This window comes from Periophthalmus magnuspinnatus, chromosome 19 (genome assembly GCF_009829125.3).
Source record: "Periophthalmus magnuspinnatus isolate fPerMag1 chromosome 19, fPerMag1.2.pri, whole genome shotgun sequence".
NCBI classification, from domain to species: Eukaryota; Metazoa; Chordata; class Actinopteri; order Gobiiformes; family Gobiidae; genus Periophthalmus; species Periophthalmus magnuspinnatus.
Window position 1 is genome coordinate 12,938,506 of NC_047144.1, and position 15,692 is coordinate 12,954,197.

At 37.2% G+C, this 15,692-nt stretch overlaps 3 protein-coding genes across 4 annotated transcripts in view; 2 read left to right on the forward strand and 1 right to left on the reverse strand.

Annotated features, from left to right (window-relative positions):
• Positions 1 to 10,484, forward strand: part of wnk4a (WNK lysine deficient protein kinase 4a) — a 70,616-nt gene extending 60,132 nt beyond the window's left edge. For both annotated transcript variants that reach the window (XM_033984191.2, XM_055229423.1), the window contains 6 exons: positions 2,073 to 2,863; positions 3,909 to 3,996; positions 6,976 to 7,570; positions 8,009 to 8,211; positions 8,553 to 8,647; positions 9,170 to 10,484. In XM_033984191.2, the coding sequence (XP_033840082.1) occupies positions 2,073 to 2,863; positions 3,909 to 3,996; positions 6,976 to 7,570; positions 8,009 to 8,211; positions 8,553 to 8,647; positions 9,170 to 9,172 (1,775 nt within the window). In that variant the 3' untranslated portion in view covers positions 9,173 to 10,484. The remainder of the gene's footprint in view (positions 1 to 2,072; positions 2,864 to 3,908; positions 3,997 to 6,975; positions 7,571 to 8,008; positions 8,212 to 8,552; positions 8,648 to 9,169) is intronic.
• A 3-nt stretch (positions 10,485 to 10,487) lies between these two features.
• Positions 10,488 to 12,101, reverse strand: LOC117386833 (cytochrome c oxidase assembly factor 3 homolog, mitochondrial). Its single transcript, XM_033984194.2, has 2 exons — positions 11,729 to 12,101; positions 10,488 to 11,013 (listed from the first exon to the last, which is right to left on the reverse strand). Exons 1-2 carry the CDS (start codon positions 11,922 to 11,924, stop codon positions 10,910 to 10,912), a joined length of 300 nt encoding a protein of 99 aa, XP_033840085.1. The 5' UTR covers positions 11,925 to 12,101; the 3' UTR covers positions 10,488 to 10,909.
• Positions 12,102 to 12,262: 161 nt separating this feature from the next.
• cntd1 (cyclin N-terminal domain containing 1) lies at positions 12,263 to 15,369 on the forward strand. The gene is made up of 7 exons (XM_033985249.1): positions 12,263 to 12,440; positions 12,977 to 13,052; positions 13,132 to 13,303; positions 13,381 to 13,543; positions 14,108 to 14,252; positions 15,078 to 15,174; positions 15,268 to 15,369. The coding sequence occupies exons 1-7, from the start codon at positions 12,263 to 12,265 to the stop codon at positions 15,367 to 15,369; spliced, it is 933 nt and encodes a 310-aa protein (XP_033841140.1).
• The last annotated feature ends 323 nt before the right edge of the window (positions 15,370 to 15,692 follow it).

Sequence of the window (15,692 nt, forward strand, 5' to 3'; positions counted from 1 at the left end):
GACAGTTATCAATTTGCTTGTTTTCTGTTAATTAATTTGCTTGTCTGTTTCTGTTTCATTGTTGACGCAATCAATGATGTTGGTTAAATCAATTACCATGTTCAGCCCTAAGAGCCAAGTGCTGTTGTGGTTTTGGGCTTTACAAAAATAAATTGAATTGAACTGAATAGTCTATTGAACATCTGTGGCAGTTACAGTGTAAATTTGGCAGAACATAGCAAGGGGACTTACTATCTGCTGCATCTGTCGTCCCTAGACCAAAGAACTAAACGAAATGAGTCCAAAAATACTGTTCTTAAAATTATGCATGGAGTCACTTTAAAACTACTTGAGATCCTGCCTCATGCATGGCTCGTGGCTTTCGTAATGCATCCTGGCCACCTGCCGTTGTACTACTGAGCCTGGCCCAAATTACTTTTCCCTCATAGTGGAAACAGCACGAGTACATTTACATCATCAAAAACAGGAGGTGTGCTTTTAAACTGTGCCGTCATTGTTAAAGTTAATGTGTAATTAGTTGCTATGGTATCCGCAACTAAGGAGTAATGCCTATTTCCAAACCACTTTAATTAATTTTATTACTTTAATCTTGAATCTCAAACAGTGGGAGATGCGTGTAGTTTTTGGGGGGTGCCTCGTCTATCAGTTAATAAAATCTGTAACCTTTAGATCAGTGGTTCCCAAAGTTGGAGCCGTGAGACATTGACTTTGGGGTCACGAGATGATTTTAAGAATAATTATTAAACATTATTTTTAAAACAGTAGAATGCAATTTAATTATGTCATATAACCAAACTAAACTTTGCAAGGGTAACGTAACCTGCTCGTCTCCATGTGGGACATTTCAGACAAATCCCGTAACATCTCCATGGATACAAGCTGGTGACAGACAGTTCACTAGAAAACTTACTTGATATATCTTCAAAACACCTTTAGTTTCGATATGATCCTTTATTGTGGATTTTTTCTTAAGCAATATATCACCCTTTAAAATGTGTTACCATGACAAGTCTACCCACGAGGAGGCCCCCTAGTGGTTGATGGTACCCATGCCTGGAAACAGTACTTATAGGAAGACGTGCATATGTGTCCCATTAAAACCCCTTCAATATGCAGCAGCCACACTCTCCCCCATTTACACTGGTTCCCTCAGAGCCCCAAGAGCCCCAGGATGGCCCACTTTGACTTATGAAGTTGATTAACACTGGAAACTGCCTCAAACAGAATGTCTTTGTTCACCATGGAAACCATTATTTACTCCGGGAAGAGGGAGAGGACAGACTTATTTGCTTGATGAAACAGGAGTCTTGGCAGGGGGCACAGGAAGGATTGCAGTCACTAAACCCACACAGACTGAATGAACAAATACAATGTTCTTTTTGGGCCAGATCCATCCAATATTCCACTTTGTTTTGCATTAGCTTTTTTACTTAAGGCTAACCTGCTATTGGGATTATGACTTCTTTTTTAAGATTACGTAATATACAGAATCTTTAGCATTGTGTTTATCATAAAAGATATACAACCTCCCATGTTTACGTTATTTGACATAGATTTGGATAGATTTGGATGTGAGGACATAGATGCCATTGATTTTATCCAGATTTTTTCACCAATGCAGCTTGATATAATAACAGTAGGCCTACATGTTTTCTTTTTATTTTGTTGGTGTTGAAACTGCCAGTGTTTAGGGTTGTCAAAAAAAAAAAAAAATCCTTACCCAGTTACTAATTAATATTAAAATCTGAACAGTTGAAATTTGACCTTTCCTGAGTAGTTTTATAATGTTCTGGGCCTATGTCTGAAGTAGTATTCATTGGTTTCAAAATGATGAGACATTTAGACCGTTGCTATAGCGTTTAACAATGTAAAACAAAATAGTTTGTCTGATCAATGGGGAATAGGAAACAATATAAAAATAAAACAAACTGATAAAAAAACACATGTTAATATTTATGAAACTACTGTAATATTGTGTTTGTTATTGGGTCTTGAGCTAAAATTGACTTTAAAATGTGCAAACTTAATAATTTTACACATTTTTTTTACACATTTCTTTTTCTGTCTTCCAGGATCTCCTCTGCACCATTACAGCCATCCCCAACAGCACTCCTCTTTACACCCCCATCACCAACAGCACCACCACCTCCCCTACATGGGACATACTCATTTCCCATTCCCTTACCCCGGTTCCCCTGGCTCCTCCTCCCCTAAACTCTCCACGGGACCCCACCACACCCCCCTCACACGTGTTGCCAGTAACCCCAACTTCCCATCAGTCCCTTCCCCTGCTCCGGGATCTCCCAATACCCCAATGGAGACCAGCCCAAGCCCTGGAAGCAATGAAAATCTCAACTTGAACCACCCAAATCCGCAAACCATATGGCCCCCGCATACTCAGCCATTGTTTTCTTTGGCTAATGTAATTTCAATGGCAATGAGCATGGCGCAGTCTTTTATACCGCCTGCTAGCATGTCCGCGCAAGGCTTGCATTCTTATCCCGGTTACCATCCCCACCTTCCCCACCATATGCAACCCCAATCTGGTTACCCTCCTGTATACCCACCCCAGTACCCTCCCAACGGAATGGAAGTACCCTATCCCAATGCTACCATCTCACCAAACTACCATAATACAGAACCCACCCCACAAAGGCCATGGCAACAACCTTTTTCTCCTCCATCCCTCCCCTCCACACCCCCAATGGCAAGACACGAGCAACCACAACAAATTGATATACAAGTTTCTTCAGATGGGGCCCAAGTTGACAATAATCACAATTTTACTGCTAAAGCGGATGTCCTGAGTTCAACCTCTTCATCCGATCTCTCCTCTTCACCAAGCGAAAGCCCACAAAACACCGTAAGTCCACAATCATCACTAAAAATGTGTTTCTCAGACTCATTAGCACAAAACATAATTAGCCAATCTGGTAGCAACACGATTCAACTATAATCAGTACTAATTAATCATGTTAGTTATTTTTGTTCGATGATTATGGACTTATTAAAATCTAATTATGTTTAAATACGTAAGGAAGCAAAATTCTTTCACAGAAAACTTTTTTGGATTGTTAGTCATAACACAAATTAAGATCCAACACTGACTGAGTAAATGTCTTAATGAGATGTGAAAGTGGCTATAATTACAATATAATTTAATTTTTGTTCTAAGACTGTACAGAAATAACTAAACTAAAAGAGAATATATTACTTTCAATGCTTTATTTATGAAAAGTTTAATTTATGTACCATCAGTATGGGACCCAGGACCCAGAGACATGAACCCATTAATAATAATAATATAGTTTATCTGTATAGCAATTTTGTAAACACATTGACGTTGTGATATTATTGTCCATTCCAGTCTAGTCCATTCCAGTCTAGGTATGCTTCCATCGTAGGGATTATTATACATCTGATAACGTAGGCCAAGATAACAAAGACTGGCTGTATGGGGCTGGCACAGCACAGACATTGATTTTTTTGTGCTAGTGTATGGTCATTCACACATGTTTGAGTAACCCTTTATTATCACTCTGTCTACATCTCCAAAGCTCAAAATGCTCTGTTCCACCTTCTGATGTCATATGGTGGTAGTTTTCAGCTACCTTTTACCTTTTTTCAATAGAGATAGGCAATTCCATGAAGGTGTTTGGAGTTGAAAAACACAGTGGAGCACTTCCTGTATTATCAGATGGCATCACAAGGTGGAACAGAGTGTTTTCTGATTGAGAGAAGAGCCTAAATATGCAGGATTTGTTTGTTAAACGTGTGTGAATGAAACAAAACACAACTCCAGGTCTGTTTTCGATAAAGAAACAACATTATAACACACACCAGAAAATAGCGTAATATGGGCCCTTTAAACTATGTAACCTTTCAAATATTTTCTTTCTGCTTTCTAGTTATCCTCTCTGAGTTCTCCAATAACCCCCTCTGTGGCTGAAATGGATTGCTCCAGTCCTAAACCAACACCGTCGCCGTCCAGCTCGGGTAAGGCTTCCTATACTTCATTTATAGCTCTGGTTTCTCTCCATCTTTACATCATAAACACATTCTCCCTTATATGTAGCTGGCTGCGAGCTCAAGGTGCTAGAAAATTAATGTTTCTGTTATGCATCAAACAGCCCTCACATACCTGTCTGTGGATACGCAGCCGCTGCCAATAGTAAATATTACAACATCGCCTCACCTTGGTTTTAATGATTAAGAGGCTTAACCAGGTACGCTATGGCGGTTGTAATGTCTTGCTGTATAATTTGTAATAAAATATACACTTCTGGCTTTAAGCTATAAAGTTATGTAAGAAAATATGTGTCTAGACAGTCAATTCTAGCTCAATTAGGACTTACATTATAGGAAAAAGTCTGATTAAGTGAGAGAAACTTTAATTCAATTCAAGTTTATTTATATAGCACATTTAAAACTACTTCACATGACCAAAGTGCTTCACATAAAAGTAAAAAAACAAACAAAAACAAATCTACAGATCATACAATGCACTAGAAAAGAACAATAAAACACCAAGATGTCCTGTCTAGCTATTACTAAACTTCATTGATCCCAAGGGAAATTATTTGGTCACAGTTACTATGGTCACATGTGCACTCTAAATCGGATTATTATCAGATTTTTTGTAATTATAACATTATAAATATGACATATAAACAGTAAAATCTCAAGTAGTCTGCTTTCTTTCTGGTCATGGTCCCTTTAATTAAATCAGATTTTGCAGTTTGCATGTCTTTTTATTATTTTTAAAGTTCCAGAAATCAGATTATAATCAGACTTTTGTGTACATGTAAACATAGCCAGTAGCTCAAAAAATTAAATTTCCAAATGATCAGTGATTTAGATATGAAATAAAGAACAGCGACAAAAGGACAATTTTACTATACCACAAATCTGAATAATAATTGAAAATAGTGAAAGTAAAATTCTGTTTGGTCAACTTGACAAAAATAATAGAATTTTTCTTTTACTATGGATCATACCTGGACTTCTGAAGGATTACAGAGAAATAATTGAAAATATAAAATGTAGAGTACTAACGTTGCATGGGTACGGTACCAATATACATGTCAGTATACAAGAATGCGTGTAAGAATAAATCATAAAAGTAAAATATGCAATTTATAGAAGGTGTGGTGAGGAACTACAGTGTCATGTGGGATCAGAGAGCGTTGTCATAACAGAAGCATATCTGTTACATGGCTGAACGCATCAGTATCCCAAATGCAAATCTACCAGTATTTGGCTTCTATGTTTGTTAATGTCATGCTCTATGTATTAGGTTAAAACAGTCCATCTTTGTTGCAGTCGATTTACTTTTAAGGACATTAGCAGCCTTGTTTGATGAATCCTTTGTGTGGAATTGCGTAACTGTTACTTCACAAATGTAATGTTCCATTCAAAATGAAAACAAATGAAGGTGTGATTGAGGCACTTCCCACCCGACCCGACCAATCAGGGAGCAGCCAGGCTAATTACCAGCCTCTCCTCCTGGACCCACACCTGACAGTATTTATTTCTCCCCTTTTAAAAGCTGCATTAGACAGAGGCCTTCTGTTCCAGGGGCCAAAGCAGCAAACCCAATCATTTACAGTACAGGCAGAGGAGTGAGGGACACCTGGTGGACACACTGGTAACTGCATTTGTAATTTTATATGTGCAGTTATAGAAAATAATAATTCTCAAGTAAAGTTATAACCACAGTATCAGTGAAGTAAACTATTAAACTTTCTAGCATGCAGTACTACTTTACCCACATACAAAAAAATAAATGCTTTATTTTAAATGTTTGTAAGTATATATTTAACACATAATGTAACACATATTTGCATATGTGCACATTGACTGTACACTTTTATCATAACCATTAATACTAGATATGTACTATGTATGACTTGGTTGCCTTGGATCCAGAATACACACTTCTGGATTAGCCAGTCAGGGACACTCATGGTCAGTAAAGGAAATAATATAACAGAAGACTGAAAAACATTGCTGAGTTCTGCAAAATTAACTGCACAAAACACTAAACTTGTTTAATGGTGAGATAATTTTTAATTGTATTTTTAAATCATATGTGACCAATTTCACAGAAAAAAAAGACTAATTGCACAATCACATCAGACTGGGCTTGAGACGCAACAGAGGATGTGGGGACCAGACTGATATCAATCTGTATAAAAAAAATACAGAGGATATTATTATAGATTTGTGAGGCAAATTAGTTGGTTTTATAATCAAAGAGAGTTTGTTTAACATAGACACAGTGTGCCACTTTACCTGCATTCCTCTATAAAATCACAGTGATGTAATTTTAATGACGCAAATGACTGTTTCATAACAACACATACTGCCAAATAAACACAAACGCCCACATATGTAATGTTTACAAAATACTGACTGAAACATAACATTTTAATTGGTTTCTTTGCATAAACAAAGTTCATAAATGCAATCATAAGGTGACCACCTCAAAATGTACAAAAAAAAGGGACAACTTGGTGAATGTGGTTGGACATGGAGGGATGGACTCTGGAGATTTAGAAAAACAGACAACTGCAAAAAGGCTATAATTTTTACTTTTAACAGTTGTAATGCGCAGAGCGCAATAAGTGCCAACATCTTACAACTCTGAACAACAGAATACACAAATGTCTTGATTTCTTTGCAAGAAAAAATATTTCACACAATTCATGTGCCATTAAAAATGGGACATATGGCAGACAAGGGGCAAGTTCAGGTGATACAGGGACAGTGTAACATAAAGATCTACCATAAGGAAAGATGTGTTGTACCACGAGATCCTGGCTTTGGTCCAGACAAAACAAAACTGGTCTATCTTCCACTTACAGACCACATGCACCCCATGTACTCTATGCATATATTATGTCTGAACATATTATGAATGTTGAGGCTCATTAACTAGTTTTGCATTTTCTTCTTCTTCTTCTTTTCTTCTAGTTCCAAACTCCCCCAAGACCATCGGCCGCTTCCAGGTGACCCCCAGCATCAGTGTCCCTGCACCCCATTCACCCCTCAGCTTGCCTGAAAGCCCTGCCCCACCTACTTCTACCCCACCTACAGAGGGCGCTCTTAACACCACATCAGAGACCAGCACGGACCAGGCTGAATCCGAGACAAGTCTTGGCACGTCCCTTACTATATCCCCCCCACAGTCTCTACAACAAAGAAGTCCAACCGGGGTATCCCAAGACGTTCAAAAGGCATGGTCCATAAGCCAGGATCAGCAAGCAGAGGATGAGGAAGAGGATGAAGAATGTGAGGTTGGCGATAGACAAAGAGTTAGGAAACGAAACAGGAGAAGAGCGTATAGTTTGAGTCTTATGGGGACATCTGCAGACAGCGGGCTTTCGGTGACTGCGGCTGAAATGGAGGGTCGGCTGTGGGATGGAGCGGCGGGGAGCCCTCAGTACAGTAACGCTCTGCACCATTTGTGGATGATGACGTACAACCGGAACACGGCCTACCTGAGCAGCGACGACTCGGACAGTGAAGATGAGGAGATGCTGGAGGAGCTGCAAGAGCTCAGAGAGAAGTGAGTGCAAATGTGTTCAGAATTTCAGTACTCTGGCTTTTGTATTTTTGGATGCCATTTTGAGGACTTTTAATAGTACAAAACTAGACAAGCAATGTTTAGAATTGTGCATTAATATGGCAACATTGCATCCCTTGTTAAGTGGAGTGCAAATACAATATTTTTTAATAACACCAGTTTCGTAGAGCTAGCTAGGAACTTTTATAGACCTTCAGTTGAGTTGAACAGTAATCTGAGCACTTAATTTTCACTGTGTGCTTGTGTAGTAACAATATTATTTTGAAATATTTGTATTTTCTTCATTAATTTCAGCATCATGGGACTAATACATAGAGGATATCTTTTCATTGCTTTTGTAGCTCTTAACTCACCTGGTGTTTCATTAATTTGTCTGCAATTTGTGATATTAACATATTTTTCTGCATTGTTATCAACCAGGCATCTGATTGAGGTACAGGCCCTACAAGCTGCTCAGAAGCGTGAAATTGAGGAGTTGTATGAGAAAATGGGTAAGGTTCCTCCTCCGGGAATCGTGTCCCCTGCAGCCATGTTCTCCAACCGTCAACGCAGACTGTCCAAAGGCAGCGGATACCCCTCCTCAAGAAGAAACAGCTTGCAGAGAGAAGTGCTGCCCCTTCAAGGTAAACAAGCCAAAATACAACTGTAAACAGGCATATATATTTTATTAGGGCCCTAAACAATTTTGGGAAAAAACTGAAAAAAATTTGATCTGGCAAGCATTTAGCAAAAATACTGGAATATAAGTACCGGTAATGTTTATACAAATCTAAACTACAGATTGAGCAGTTTTAAGCAAAATAAGACAGGATATTTTCTTGTTTGTGAAGGAAATGATGGTACTTCAGAAAGTGCAGACTTTGTGATTTGCTAAATGCATCAATTCAAATTTCGATTTGATTAATTTTTTATGAAAATTTAGTTTATCTAATTTTTATAACATGTGCTGTGATTGGTTGTTTAGGTATCATAAGGAGGAACTCTTTGGGAGGCAGCAGCAGCGGCTCACAGGATAAACCCAGCAAAGGGGTCACTTTCGCCACAGAGATTAACAGAATGGTAAGTACAGTAAGTGTAGTAAGATATGTTTAGGGACCTATGTTACACAAAACTGACTTTTGCAAGCTTTAAGCCATGTTATAATGCTGTTTCCTCCTCAAAAACATACCTAGAGTTTGTTTCATTCTCACATGTTTGAATAATCCTGCGTAATTTATCTGTCTACAACCCCACAACTCAAAATGTCCTGTTCCATGTTGTGATGCCATAAAGTGGTAGTTTTCAAGTTAAAATTTACCTTTTACCTTTAGTTTAGTAGAGATTGACAATTCCAGGGCTGAAATCTTCCAAATTACTCTAGTGAAGGTGTATGGGGTTTAAAACACAGTAGAGCACTTTCTGTATTACCACATGACATCACAAAGTGGAACAGTTTTCAGTTTGAGAGAAGAAATATGCAGCGATTATGTGTTAAACATGTGTGAATGAAATAAAACACAACTCCAGGTCTGTTTATGCTAAGACAATATGTTTTTGAGTTTACATGATCCAAATAGTAAGCGTTTTTGTTTTATTTTACAGTAACAAATTCAACCACACAAGCTGGTTATCTACCTCAAATGAACTGTCACTGCAGCGTTCCCTCGTCTTTCTTCAGCCAGCGTTTCCAATTGCGACCAATCATCATTACCTCAAGCTCTCACCCTGAAAGCAAACAACCCAGAAAGCAAGCAACTCATCCAGTGCTCAAAATTATTAGTATTTTTTTTTGTCATGGTTAAAATGTAAATCAGCTATATGAGGTTTAAACAGTTTCGACCAACTTCATGTGGTTACACAAATTGTGAGAGATTTACTCATACGCAGTGAAGTTCAGATATAAAGTGCTACTTGTTGTTTTTCTCATTACACTGGTACTGAATTTTACACAGAATTATATAAATAGATAAATTGTGCACCCACAGCTGCAACACTACTATTAGAATCTATGACAAATATCAGAGGACAACTGATGGCTTTCAAAGCAATTATACTGAATCTATGGATATCTGTCACATGTGGCATAAGGTTGTATTGTATAATTGTAATATATCTGAACAATTGTATGTGAACTCTCATATTGACACACTGAGCTCTCTGCTTCTGTGCAGATAAACTTGGAGCAGTTACAGTAAAATGTGGTATTTTCTGTGCATGGAACCTATTTTCAAGCCTTGCTGTTGGTGGTTAGCTCCTATAAGCAGAAAGTAAATAGAACCGCTTTAGTGAATGTTACACAATGTTTGAGAAATACATCTGGTTTGAACCAGGGATTTTGTAAATATTCTTCTTAGAATTTAGACTACTGGTTTCCTGTTACTTGTACAGCTGTATATAAATGAGTGCATTCATGTTTACAATGTAAGAGTAAACCCGATATTTCAAAAACTTATTTTTGCAGAACATTTTTAATAGATAAAGCACATTGTGCACTTTAGTGGATTGTACGTCAAAGTTCAAAGGATTTTCCTTTATGAGGACATATGATTCTTTCACTATAAAGATAAATCTAATACTCCCCAATCTATTTTAATATCATAATCTGCTGGATCAAAATGACAGTTCCACTTGTGAATATTTAGCTGTCACTGCCTTATAAAAACAGCACACTGAATGTTTCAGTGGAGGGTCTGCAAAATATCCAAAGACTATAATATATCAATTGAAAGTGATTACTGTACAACTGTTAATTGAATGTAAATATGCGAATGTCCTGCTTTCTGAAGCTGCTGTCCTGCCATGCTGATTTTGTGCCTTTCCCTCATAATGTCTTATTTTATATTTTTACTCCAGATTAATAACAGATCAAAATATTGTCAAATTTTAAAATGCAAAATAAAAGACTCTGTAAATACATGCATTAGCAGTTGTTTACTTTTACTGTCTTCCTGTACAAGATAAGTTTTCTGCACATCATTTACACATTTTTTAGTTAACAAATCCAACACTATGAAAATAAATAAGCATTTAAATGCTTTTACAAAAGTCTCTGGCATCCCCTGGTGTTAAAAGGCCTCACATAAGAAACAACATTAGCTGACTGGTGGCGCATGTGTCATAGTCTTCATTCATATTAGATTATTGTAGATGCATTGATTTAGAAATTATTTGTCAAACTGAAATTTGGCAAAACAACCATAATAAGAACAGATTTTAAGTCAGCATTAGAATCAAAACACTCAAGTCCAGTGCTTATATAGAGCAGCACATAAGTCCTCTATGTTCTAAGTGCTGTAATATTTTAGGGCCATCCACAGTCCAACAACAGGTCACAGGTGTGTCTCAGTTGGCACCAGTCTTTGGAGTCTGGGTCCTCGCTCTTTTCGCCTCTTCATCGATTTCATCCATGATCTTCTCCTGAGAGACTGACCAAAACGTGTACCCATCTAGAGGGTGATCTGGTTAAGGTAAATATATTAGGAGGAATAAAAAACACAGACAAAACTTGAAATAATGACAACAACAGCAATAATAATGGGCAATGGCTGAGTAATAGCCACAAGACTTGAATAGATACATTTTCTAACCCTGATTATCACAATTTCTGTGCTAATATTTGACAAGGAAAATCAGTCTGTACTTATAAATAATTAAACGACTGCATATAAAAAAATAATAATAATATTTGTGCATCCAAGGTTATTAGAGGAAATCACATGTAGCTGGTAATTTCTGTATCTTATCCTTAAGGCGTTGTGTGGGTCATTTCAGGTCATCATTCAACTGGACAGTAAACTTCCACAACAGGACTGGCAAGTTCGTTTTCGCATCCGGATTACGCCGATATCAAAAGTGTTGTATTTAAGGAATTACGTATTTATCTGTTCACTCGATATCATCTGCGGAACTAGAGTTAAAATTAGGCTACGTTTATAAAATCCATCCACCCAAATGCACAAAACCCCACGTAAAATACAGTGTTTTAAGTAGCAACCCAAGTAGCAACCCAAAGACCTAAATAAACGTATTGGATCGACACTCTCAAAAGAAACAAAAGACAATTTGCACCGCGCTTTATCCAGATATGAAGTTGTGTAGCAGGCTAAGCTAGTGTTACACAGATAACCTTGGGGTTTGGGACAGCATGTTTGGTAAGGATACAGATGCCCACTACCACAGCTCCAATGGCGAGTCCCGTCACTACATTTCGTGTCCTCAGTTTTTGAGTTTTCTTCTTCCATTGCTCCAGCTCCACCTGTCTGATAAAATGTAATTGTTCTTTAGAAATGCCCTCTTTAGCTGGGTCTATCCTTTTGGCGAAGGGAGCTTCTGATGTACTGGGTTTCTTGTCAGCCATGTCCGCGCTCTGACAGACGGAAGGTTGTTGTATTCTTTTTGGTTTCAAAAGTCTATGATGCAAAACGACCTGTTAAACCCACTGTAGGTCAATAATTGGGAACCGATCTAAGTAAAATTGACTTTAAACTCATACATCCACCACCTTTAGGTAAGCGCTGCTCCACGTTGGTGCAACGTCAAAAACGTACCGGCGTGTACATGTAGTTCTGACTTTGGTTCCTCTTGGCAAGTTGGTCCAAGAACGAGAGAATAGCGCCATCTTTTGACATAAGCGGTTACATTTATTACATTTTCTTTTGAGTGATTGAACAACATTTCAGAAATTTAAATGTATAAATGGCTAAAACAAACCGGTATAGTTCTCAACAATCCAACGAACTTAATGTTTGTAAGTTTCGACTAGCCTCGTTTGACCTCCTGACTGATTTCCTTGAAAAACTCAACAAGGAAAATAAAAATAAACTCAACAGTTTATCAAAATGTTCCGGGAACTTCAGGCATAGCAGCGTGATGGGTAAATATCTGTATTTAGTAAATATAATTCCCTGAAATATACCAAGAGTAACGCTATTTGTCAGTTATTTGCATATTTTGCTAAGACCAAATATAACATGTTTGCTAGCTACAAGAAACGTTAACTAGTTTTATAATTAAAGGTTCAACTTTTCTGGTGGAGGGTCCATGGAATTGTTTCTGCTTTGCAAGAATATATTTCACAGACATTAAATTGACATTAACTTAAATCTAGCATATGTTTAATTATATATGTTCTGATGACTCAAAAATAATTGTGACCAGTGCCACCTCTCCACAGTTCTGACCTGTAACTTGGCCTGTCATCACTTTGTCTTCATTGAGATAAGTTTAATGACATACAGTGAAGAATAATAACAACATCTTCACAAAGACAAGCAGTTGTCATTCTGAAAAACTGGCAAACAGTATATTGATTTGTGAAAAATGAAACACCAACTAGAATAGAATATGTAATAAATAGGATACAATAATTAACTGTATTTTTTATTGTTTCTCTTTTACTTTCTTCCACAGAATCCATCTTATTTATGACCAAAGCACTGAGACTTGACCCACACGTTGGATACCATGCCAATGAGTTACTTCAAAGGTACATTATGTGCAATTAAAATCAATAACCAACTTTATTTAATACCTAGAATTAGTTTAATCCTGCTTTTGTTCTCTAGTTTCATGATCAAACACCTAACCCATCTGCTCACCACGCCCTCACTTCAGGGAGCATCTGGCATCCCGCCCATAAGTTATGAAGATGCAGTTTTGGATTTGGTCAAAGAGAAGTTCCCTTTCATTATTTTTTCCTGTGTACAACTCGCAAGCAAAATGTCCTTGCACGTGAACGTAACTCAGCCTCATTTGTAATGTAAAAAGATTAGGTTTGTCAATTTGTTTTAATGATTTTTTATGTTTGTTTTTAGATTATTGACAACAACACTGCTGTACACTTCCTCCAGTCATTGGGCTTCACTGCTACAAAGAAATATCTCCTGGATTCAGAGCTGATGGTGCTTAAGGGGCTCGACTTTAAACTGGAAGTGGCTAACCCTCTGATCTACGTTGAAATACTTTTGGAAGTCCTTGGTACAATTTTTCCAGCATAATAATAGAGCTGTTACTTGAAACCAAATAATTAGTCTTTTAACAATGAGCTTTATGCTCATACAAAACTTTTTTTATATATATAAATCTCAATTTAAAGCTGCCTGGAATATTCCACAGTATAGCATTAGACCTATCTATCTCCATGTAGACTAGCAGGTGATGGCAGGTTACAGGTCAGCTCTGTGGAGAGGAGACCACCGCTAATATTAAAAATGTATTTTTGAACAATAAAACTCTATCAACTGAAAAAAAGAAAGATAAATAAGTTAATCAAATGGTTATTGGAACATTCTAGGCAAAGGCAGTAACCTATTCAGGGACACAAGTAGGCTGCAGACCCCCCACCACACATAGCTCAAATTTAAATAATAAATAATTTTCTCTGAAGTCTGAACTCTGCTCCAAACCACACCTCAAAGTCTTTAGTTGCTCATTGGCAATTTGAAATATTATAAGTGTGATTTTATGAAATTCATTGCAAAACCTTTTAAAACTGGATGCTGTGTGTTTTTCCATTTATTTGCTCATTTTAATTTCCCTCAGGTTACAACAAGCCATCCGTCCCCATCGAGCATATCTATGACCTGTGCCAGCAGGTGCTCCAGTTTGTCGTCTTGGAGAGATTCACCATCTATGACTCCCTGTTAATGGTGATCACCAGAAGCCAGCAACCAACGACAGAGCAAAGGTAATCAATGTGCCCTTTGTCAAGTTATTGATCAAGGAACACAACAACAATATTTGTGATAGAAAATATTAGAGCTAAGCGTTGTTGCAGGCTTATCACTAATGTACATGTGTTATTCTTTTAATACTTAAATCAAGGGCAGTATTGTTATATTTATTCATGGGTTTCAAAATGATAAGAAATTGGGACCATTGCCATAGCAATTAACAGTTTAACACAAAATATTATATCTTTTTTCTTAGTTATTAAATCAAGACTAGAACAGTGCAGTGACATCCCCTTGGGAGTGTTCTACATATATCTGTATGGTGTAATGTTTAGCAGTTACCATGGTAACATAATGCACACATTAGCAAACACTGCCATAAGATAGTCTGAAACCTCAATTAAAAATACAAAATGGATTTAAACAACGCATTTTCAGGAGCCTTTGATTTATATGAGTGTTCATGGTCTTGGTGTGACTAACTGAAAAGCTAGCTAGGTTGTGACTGGAATATCATTTAACGGAGCCAGACTGTGTTAAAATAAACACTCAGATTAGCTCAGATTAAAGTCTAATAGAGGTTCTGATAGAGTAGTGCCTACAGATAGCATCAAACCCCCATGGAAAGTTGAAGACATTATCTGCAAAGTATCAATATATAAAAACTGCATGTGAAAAGTAAAAAATACACCCTGTAGTTAGTGGCATTTTGCTTAGTCCAAAATGCAACAAACAGACACGGAATCTAAACACATTTATGAGGCCATTACAATGTTTTAATGTATTTTGTATCTTGCAGTAACTTAACTTATAAATCTTACTAAACTCCTTTTAAATAGAGAGAAGTTTGTAACCGTGACTGAGGACTGGATGCTTCTGGGTGTTGCTGTCATTGCCGCGGCTTTATACATATTTCATATCAGCCAATGGGAGGAGGTGTGAACTTGTTTTATTAAAATGAGAACAAATATTTCCCAATTTTGGTTTATTATTGAGGTTTTGTATTTGTATTGATTCAATGTATTGCAGGTGGTACGAGAGCTTAGCAACACCACAGGGATTTCCTGGAGGACCATTATGGATTTTGCTGTTGTTATCTTGTTGCACCTTACGGACAGCTCTGGTCTGTGACTGTAACCTCAGCCTTCAGAACTACTGCATTCAATTTATTGTTTTTGATTCACTTACAGAAATGCATAGCTGAACAAATGTAGTATTAGCCAATCTTAACTTTTTAGAATCCTTACAAACTGACATTATTTGGTAATATTTATTTTTGCAGAGATCACCAATGTAATTCTTGAATTAAACACAGTTCTATAAGTACGCAGATTTTCAGTATAGTGGTTTTGTTTGAACCTGCAGGGAAACTTTTCATGTTTTTGGTAGGGTGTTGACATGTGAGCTGATCAAATATGTAACATGTAATATGTTTCTTGTTGGTCTGCCATCTG